The 9,946-nt window shown below is 25.3% G+C and overlaps 1 protein-coding gene across 1 annotated transcript; it reads left to right on the top strand.

Annotated features, from left to right (window-relative positions):
• Positions 1-924: 924 nt before the first annotated feature.
• Positions 925-8,661, top strand: LOC122499541 (serine/threonine-protein kinase meng-po). The gene is made up of 2 exons (XM_043607957.1): positions 925-1,306; positions 6,593-8,661. The coding sequence occupies exon 2, from the start codon at positions 6,593-6,595 to the stop codon at positions 7,751-7,753; it is 1,161 nt and encodes a 386-aa protein (XP_043463892.1). The 5' UTR covers positions 925-1,306; the 3' UTR covers positions 7,754-8,661.
• The last annotated feature ends 1,285 nt before the right edge of the window (positions 8,662-9,946 follow it).

Here is a 9,946-nt window from a genome sequence, read left to right as displayed (position 1 = left end):
AATAATTTATTTATTTATAATTAAGTATCTAGTAAAAAGCCTCAATAAAAATTTAGTTAACAGACAAAATTAAAAAAATTAATAAAAAATGTTAACAAATTAAGAACAACTGTAATAAAAAAATATGACAATTGTTTATCAAAATTGTTTGTTTATTAACAATAATTTGTATATTTGTACTTAAGTTTGTAGTAAAAAGTCCTAATAACAAATATAGTTAACGAAAAGCAAAAGAATTGAAAGTAATTAACAAAAAAATAAACAAAGACAAGAATAAAAAATATAATTGTTTATTAAAATCGTAATTTTATTTAGTTGTAATTAAGTGTATAGTAAAAAAGTCTAAAAAAAATGCCTCATAAACTAAAATGAGAAATAAATTATAAATCGTTATTAACAAAAAAGTAACAATAATAAAAGAAATAATAATTATTGTTTATTAATTAATAATAATTTGTTTATTGGTACTTAAGCCTGTAGTAAAAAAACATAATAAAAAATATAGTTAACAAACAAAAGTAAGAAAAAATAATAAAAATCATAGTTAACAGAAAAATAACAATGTAACAGAATAAAAAAAAATAATAATTATTCGTCAAAACCGTTTATTCTTAATTAACAAACTAATAAAAAATTCTAATAAAAAATACATCGAGAATAAAAAATACAGTTAACAAACAAACAAAAAATGATTTGAAACAATTAGCAATTCGAAAAACGAAACTAAAAAAAAAATTTTAAATATGCTCAGAAACAAACTCATGTTTAATACATTGAATATTTTTTTAAATTTCTTTTTAAGTGTTTTTTTTTGCACTGGAATAAAGTGGTGTGTTTTAACATGTAGCGACACTGATTTTCCAACCCCCTTTATGAACCACGACTGCGCGACGTCTGAGTCTATAAAAGCATGAGGAGGCGTCGCGACGCCTTCAAACGCGAATCACACGCGTATTGGTGAAAATGTAACCGCGCTATAAATTAATATCAGCATTATCTGTGATTAATCGCTGTTATCAAAAAAAAATAATTGAGAAGGAGAAGAAGAAGAAGAAGAGATTTCTCAGTGAGAAAAAAAAATTAAAAAAAAATCAATGACTTACAAAACGTGTCAAAGTGAACGATAATTATTTTAACGAAAGTGAATTTTTTTTTTCATTCATTCAAAAGAAAACTGAAACAAAAATGTAAACATACAGGAAATGATAATTGCTCAGCACTATTAACATCTATTAAATTCTGTGCCAATTATCAAGGGGAGAGATTTTCATCATCTGCGCTTTTCATCAATTTCAACAAATTAAAGGTAATTTTTTTTTTTTTTTTTGAGTGTTTATTATTTTTAATTGGTTTTTTAATTTTTCTCTTCGTTTTCCTTTCTTGCTTCCTTACATTTTTCTTTAGTTTCTTTTTTCATTTTTTCTTCTTTTTCCTTTTTTTCTTTTCCTTATTCTTTCTTTTTCTTTTTTCTTTTCATCTTCTTTTCTTTGCCTTTCCTTCCCTTTATTCTTCCATTCATATTCATTTACTTTTCTTTAGCCTCTTCTTTTCCTTTTCATTTCTATTTCTTTTCTTTGCCTCTTCTTTTCCTCTTCCTTTTATTTTCTTTTCCTTTCCTTTCCTTTTCTCCTTTTTTTCTACTTTTGCTTTTGTTTTCTTTTTCTTTTCCACTATTTTCTTTACCTTTCTGTTTTTTCTCTTTTTTTTCTCCTCTTTTTTCAAAGAAAGTTAAATTGACACTTAATTGTGTTTTAATTTAGTTTTAATTTCATCATTTATATTCTTTATGTATATAAGGAGAAAATTTTATATTTAACTTATTGAGTGAGTTGGCAATTTAATTTGGATTCATTGGAAATTAACCGTTTCCTGGAAAAAAAAGAATTTAATGATAAGAGAGCTATTGGTTAATATTTATTATCTTGTGACCTAATAGCTGTCAGACGGGAATAGTAATTCAGTTTAGAATTAGAATTAATTATTCTATATTCTTGCTTTAATAATATCATTTTCCATTGAAAAATGAATTTATGAAGTCCGCATCTTGAATTACTTCTTACTAAATTCTTTTCTAATTTATTAATTGTAAATTCAATTTTTTTAGAATTTACAATTTTCTATTTAATTTATTTATAATTTACTCTAATTTATCCTAATTTTTTACCATTTAGTAATTTTATATTTAATTTATTCATAATTTCTTTATAATTTTCTTTATTTTTTTAATAACTTCTCATTTTATTCATTTTTATGATTTTTAAATTTCATTTCATTCTTTTATATAATTTTAAAAATTTATTTTATTCACTTTTGAGATAACATTTTTTAAAAGATTTATTTTCTATTTAATTAAAATTTTAATCATATTAATATACTGAATATTTAAAAATGATATTAACGTCGACGGATAAAAAGTATAATCTTACAATTAAAAACGAACAACTTTTTCTAAACTAATTGCTAATACTTTGTCAGTCTTTCATTTTTCAATGGCAAAGAAAATATCTCTCTCTGAAATGGGGAATAATACTAAATGTCAAAGTAAGAGTATTAAAGAGTATTAAATTTTTATGGCTTTTTTAAAATTCTTATTTATATGAAAATTTTTCTATATTACACAATATAAGTTCGTTATTAATACATAAATTTTAAAAAGAAACTCAAATTGAAAATAATGTAATCAATACATAGACAAGAGAATAGCTTAATTAGTACATAAATTTTTCACTATATTATTATTTTTAAAGCGAGAATTTTGTTTTTTTCTTCTTTCAAAACTATCCATTATGCTTACGTGCCAAAAAATGAAGTGTGCAAAAATAAAAAAATGTTTGTTTCAAACGTGAGTCATTTCAAAATTTACAAAAAAAAAAAAATTTATAAATGAAAATACGGCGGTAATTTAAAATTGAGAATCGATAAAAATAACGGTTCGCGCACTGAGTTCAATCTGTTATCTAAAATAAAAAAAATCAGGTTTATTATTTGTGAAATTTAAAAGATTTTTTTCATTAATTTTCTCTTTTTAATATTAAAAATAAAAAAAATTTAGAAATTAAAATATAATTGAAATTTAAATTATGTAAAAAGTAGGAGTAGAGAGAAGAAGATGACTCCTAATAATAGTAAAACTAATGTAATTTTTTTGCGTTATATTTTTTTATGCCCTTAAAAAGATGCAGATAAGATTTGAAAATTGCAAAGTGTTGAGGGGGCGTGTATCAGTTTAATTCATGTATGTATCTATGTATAAACGAAAATCATTTTTGGCGGAAATCCAGCCAAACTCTGAAACTGCCAAAGAAATTATCGATCGACGCACGTCCTTTCGCTCGACACGCCTCGTAAATCCTTTTAAACTTAACGATCTTAGATTAACGATCTCTGCAATTTAACCAACGCATTTGCGCTAAAACCAACAATAACGAAATTTACACGACTATTCCCGAATTTAATATTTCAGCTTCAAAAAAAAGAAGCAGAAGAAACATCTTTTTTAACAATATTATTCCTACAATTTTAGATTCTAACTTTCAATTTCCGTCAAGAATTATTTTTTCTTCCCTAATATTCTTCTTTTTATATTTTCTTAATTTAATTTTCTCCTTTGTTTAATTTCTTCGTATTTTTCATTTTAATTAAATTTGATTTTAAATATTAAATTCTACACAATGGATATAAGTTTCAAATTAATAATATAAACAAAACATCTCTATGAATTTTTATTTTTTACGGTAATAAAATTAAATAAAAATGTAAAACAATTATTACAATAATTAATGTATATTTAAATAATTGTTTAAAAAATAAATATAATTTGACACTCGCGAGTATTGAATACAAAAGGGGATGAGAATCATATAAATTTACACGTGATCGAGTCATAAACGCATCACGTGCATTGACCATTAATATTCCATGTGACAAAATTCTTTTGTTTTTTATTACGTAACAATACAATATCAGTCTATCTCATTCCATAATTACGATCCATCACGATTCAATTCATAATTAATTTGATTTAATTTGGTATCACTCGATTGCATTCGTTTAATTCAATTTGGTACCAATTTAATTCAATTCGATTCAATTTATTCAATTTGGTACCAATCTGATTCAATTTATTGGTACCAATTTAGGACAAATTAGTATCAACTTAGAAAAAATTTGATATATTTTAGTAACAATTTATGTTAATTTGAAATTAATTTCATTTAATTTGGTACCCCTCGATATAAATGCTACCTATTTAGGGAAATACTTTGGTAACAAAATCAAATCAAATTAATATTCAGCTGGTACTAATTTGATTCAATATGGTACAAATTCAGGGCAAATTACTATTAACGTAAAAAAAAATTCCATTCAATTTTTTAACAATTGATGGCAATTTGAAATTAATATGATTCAACTTGGTACCACTTGATTCCACTTGCTACCAATTTAGGACAATTTTGAATCAATTTAGTACCAGTTCGAATAAAATTTGTATCATTTGATTCAATATAGTATCATTCAATTCAATTTGATACCAAGTTGATTATATTTGGTAACAATTTGATTTAATTTGGTACCACTTGATTCAATTCGGTACCATTCGATTCACTTTGGTATCAAAATTTGATTCAATAAATATCAACTTGGTACCACTTGATTCAATTTGGTACCATTCGATTCAATTTGGTATCAAAATTTGTTTCAATAAATATCAACTTGGTACCAATTTGATTCAATTTGATATCAATTTAATACAATTTGATATAGAGTCGAACAAATTTGATATCATTTGATTCAATTTAGTAATAATTTGAATCAATTTAGTATTAACTTGATTCAGTTTTTATATCCCTTGATTCAATTTTGTACATTTGATTCAATATGGTGTCAATTTCATTCAATTTAGTATCTGTTTGGTATTAAATTGATTAAATCCAGTGTGAATTTGTTTCCATTAAGTTTAAAATTGGTACCAATTAGATTCATTAATTCGGTACCAATTTGAGTCAATTTAGAATTAACTTGATTCAATTTGGTACATTTCATTCAATATGGTAACAATTTGAATCAAATTAGTGTCAATGGGGTGTCAAGTTGAGTCGATTTATTATCAGCTGTATTGAATATGGTGTCAAATTGACTTAATAAAGTATCAATTTGATTTAATTTAGTTTTTATTTGGTATACATTAGATTCAATTTACTACCAACCAGATTCAATTTTTTACTGATTTAATTGAATTTGGTATCAAGTTGAGTCAATTTAGTGACAATTTGATTTAGTTTTGTATCTGTTAATTCAATTTAGTGTCAATTTAAATTTATTTTGTGTGAATATGCCATAAATTTCGAAAAAATTTGAGTCAAATTAGTAACAATCTTATTGAATTTGGCATCATTTGGCAATTGATTGTATTCAATTTGATGTCAATTTGTATAAGTTTTGTATTATTTATTTATTTTGGTATTAAATTGATTCATTTCGGTACTCACTTGAGAAAATTTTTCTGTGAATTTAATTCAATTTAGAATAACTTCATTCAATTCGGTGTCAATTTGTATCAATTTAGTTTCAATATGGTATCAATTTGGAATCAATGTGAGTCAATTTTTCATCAATTTGATTCAAATTGGATTCATTTGATTCAATTTCGTCTTAATTTATTTTAATTTAGTAGTAATTTGAAATTAATTTAGTCTAATTTAGTTTCAATTTGTACCAGTTGGAATTAATTTCGTACCAATTTGGTGTCTATTTGATTTAATTTAGTATTAATTTGGTATCAATTGGATTCAAATTTAGTTTTAATTTTGCACTAATTAGATTTAATTTCTTATTAATCTGGCTCAATTTGGTAGCAATTCTATATTATTTGATACGAATTTGATATATTCAACTTAACAATTTTTTCATCAAATAAGAAAATATTATTTTATTAATTACTTTTCATATAACGGTGGAATTATCTAATATTTGCTGGCAAACGTATACAATTGAATAACAGTTGAACGAATCCTTTAAAAAAGAAAAATTTAAAATCGATAACGGTAAACGCCATATTGCTAAGCGTAAGCAAATGACGTATATATCAATGACGTAGTATAGTTTCAATATCGATTCCCTCTCGGGTTTCATAATTATTATGGTCTCTTTCTCTTTGCTTATTATTATTATTATTATACTTATGCGTGCAGAGAGAGAGAAAAAAACAGTAGGTCGGATGAGAATGAACCTGTGAATAAAGTCGATATATCACTTTTACCCTTATGTAAAATACCTTCACCCTCAAAGAAACCTTCCAAATGTCAAGGATCACTTGTTTTTACTTCTATTTCTCTTATTTCTTATTTTTTTCAATTTTCTTTTTCTTTCATCGTTCTACATTTAATACAAATCGAGAGATTTTTGAATATCATTTAAAGAACTCATTGCCGATATTAATTTCAATATTTTCAATAGAAAATAGAGACTATAAAGAATTTTTCTTACCGACTTATATAGCAAAGAAACAAAAAATATAAAAAAGGATAAAAGAAAGAAAATAATTTTCCACTGAAATTGAATTTAAAAGCAGATCGTCTTTCTTGTGTTTCAGATGAAGCTACACGAGAAAAAGGAGTCGGCTATTCATAAAGTGCAGGAGGTCGCACTAAAGGAAGTGAATCTAACAATGGAATACGATGTTGAGAAGAATCTTGGCGAAGGTAGTTTCGCAAAAGTATTACTCGCAACACATAGAAAGACCCAAACAAAAGTTGTTCTAAAAGCCGTTCATCGTGAATTAACAACGGAAAAGGAATTTTTCCGTGAATTCCACTATTCCTATCATTTAAGTCCCCATCCAAATATTCTCAGTTCATATGCAGTGGCCTTTAGAGCGGAGAATTGTTACGTTTTCGCTCAGGAATATGCAACATACGGGGATTTAGCCGGTAATGTTAAAGCCGGTGGTTTAAGTGAGGATGTCTGTAAGAAAATTGCATCACAATTATCATCAGCACTTGATTTTCTTCATTCAAAACAATTGGCACATCGCGATGTTAAATTAGAAAATATCCTCGTCTTCACACAGGATATGTCAAAAATAAAACTCTGCGATTTTGGTTGTACAAAACGTGAGGGTACACTCGTTAATAAAATCACTTGCACATGGGTACAATTCCTCCCACCCGAAATACACGAGGTGATAAAAAATGAACGCTACACATGTAAACGTAGCGCCGATTGCTGGCAATTTGGCATTGTTCTATTTGTCTGCTTAACTGGTAATCCACCATGGCAAAGTGCAGTACCAATTCAAGATCCTGATTATTCATCATTTCAACGTTGGCTCAAGACACGACTCAATGTTCCATCGACATTTAGACGTTTTACACCGCGACTATTGCGTTTCTTTAGGCGTGTCTTTGAGCATAAACCTGATAAAAGGCCGCAAGTGACGGAAATTAATAAATACATGAAGGACGCGTGGTTTGTGAATAAAATTAATCACAGTGCAACATCGACGTCAGTTGATGTTAGCGATAGTTTTATGAAGAAGGGCGACAGTTTAATGTATCTCGATACAATAATTGACGATCGTCATTATGTCGATGAGAATAAAAATAAATTACGAAAGCTCCTCAGTAGTTATGGCCTTGAAACAACAGTCGATCAGAAAGTTGTGACCAAACGAATTTGGGAATGGGTGATGCAATGCGAAACTCATGTGGGTGAAACGGGACTAATCAGTGGATTCGGCACTGATACCATGTGAAATATAGTCAAGTCATCGAGTGAACCATGTCTGAAGAGAACATTTCAAGAACGAAATCACGTGGGCAATGGCCTACGCTGTTCATTTATTGCCAAATAATTAAAATAATCAAGAACCAAGTGTTACTGTGATCTCTAATTTTATGTTTAATTGTAATATTATAATTATCAACATAATTATCATTACCATAATTATCATCATCATTATTATCATTATTATCATCATCATTCTTATCATCATCATCATCATCATAATTGCCATCATCATAATTGTCATCTTTCTTAACATCATCATCTTTCTTATCATATGATAAGAAAGATGATGATGTTCATTATCATCTTTCTAATCGTATGATAAGAAAGATGATGATATTTTTACAGTTCTCTTGAAAGTATCAAATTGACACTAAACTGGATCAAATTAATACAAAAAATAATATTAATATTTAATTAATATTAATATTTTATTTAATCTACATATTTGGTATCAATTCGTTGAAATTTGATCATGTTTTCTACAGATATCAAATTGAGACAAAAAAACGTATAAAAACAGTTGCGAAGCAACGTTTTCATACTTTTTTTGTCTGAATTTGATATCTGCAGAAAAACTAATATTTTTAAGTAAACAGTGATTATAATTCTCATCATCATTGTCATCAATATTACCATTAAAATAAGTACCATCAAACTTCTTTATTCTCACATCAAGAAGAAATTCACGCATTTAAAAAAAAATTTTCCTTTACATTTTTTTTTTATATATTTTATTTTTAAATATTTCTTATGCCTAAGGTGAAAAATACATATTTTCTCGAACGACTAAATTTATCATTCTCTAACTCTCTAAATCTAAGATTGAGTAAAAATTGAGCCACTTATTTACTTTATACTAGAGTTGTGCAAAAAGCTCCATCGAGTATTTCAAGCTTTTCGTTTTTCTAGCAGAGCTGAGCAGAATCAATCCGAACTTGAACCAAATTCCATCCGACACGTGCAGTATTAAACCAAAAATAATTTTGAGCACTTGAATTTTTCGTGCACTCAAATATTTTTGAGTAACTAAAACTTGAGCCTGGCTTGAGTATCGAGCCCGGCTCGAGCTCGACCATGCTATTCGAGCTTTTTGCACACCTCTACTTTATAGTAAAAATTTTTCAGTCATTTTTTACTAAAATTGTAGTAAAAAATAATTATAACTATACTAAAAAATGGTACAAGGAGAAAAAGCTCTTCATCTAAAATAGCGATAAGTTTATCTATAGAAAATTTTAATCGCTTTAGTTAAATAATATTTTTGAAAAATAATATAGATTTTTTAAAAGAATTAAAAAATTTCTATATAATTCCAATTTAGTAAAATATTAAATATTTTCAAAGAAATTTTTGAAAAATAATATAGATTTTTTAAAAGAATTAAAAAATTTCCAAGTAATTCCAATTTTGTAAAATATTAAATTTTATCAAAGAATTTTTAAAAAATAATAAGTTTTTAAAACAAATTTTGAATAATTTATGAATGGTGACAAGATTTTTTAATAGAATTAAAAAATTTCCAAACAATTGAAATTTAGTAAAATGTTACATTTTTCAAATAATTTTTGGAAAATATTAAAAAAATATGTTTTCCATTTTTTTAAGAATTTTAATTACAAATAGAAAAATTCAATATTTTTCAAAAATTCCAAAAGTTAGTCTAAAAAGTAGAATTTTTAAAAAAACTTTAAATTTCCTTGTTTGGAAGAAAATTGAATCTTTTAAAATTATAATGAAAAACATTCTAAGAATTAGTTTGTTAAAAATATTATTATGTAATTTATCGAAAATAATTGAATTTCTTTAAAGAATTTTTGGACAATTTAAAAAAATGAATTCAAAAAATCAAGGATTTCAATAAAAAAATTTTGAAAAGATTGATTTCTCAAAAATTTTAATAATTACAAAAAAATCACACTTTTTAAAAAATGTTAACGTAATTATTTTTTTGTAGATATTTGAATTTTCGGAAATATTTAATATTGAAAATAATTAAATTTTAAAAAATTATATTAAAAAAATCTAGGAATTACTTTTGTTAATAAAAATTTTATTATAATATTCTTTGAAGCTAATTTTCATTTCTTCGATTTTCAAATTTTTATTTCAAGATTTTATCATTGAAATTTTTGAGAAATGTATTATTTTCATAATTTGC

The sequence above is a fragment of the Leptopilina heterotoma genome, unplaced genomic scaffold, assembly GCF_015476425.1.
Source record: "Leptopilina heterotoma isolate Lh14 unplaced genomic scaffold, ASM1547642v1 Lhet_169, whole genome shotgun sequence".
Lineage (NCBI taxonomy): Eukaryota > Metazoa > Arthropoda > Insecta > Hymenoptera > Figitidae > Leptopilina > Leptopilina heterotoma.
The sequence above is the reverse complement of the archived record's forward strand: the minus strand, read 5'-3'. Positions and strand labels throughout refer to the sequence as shown.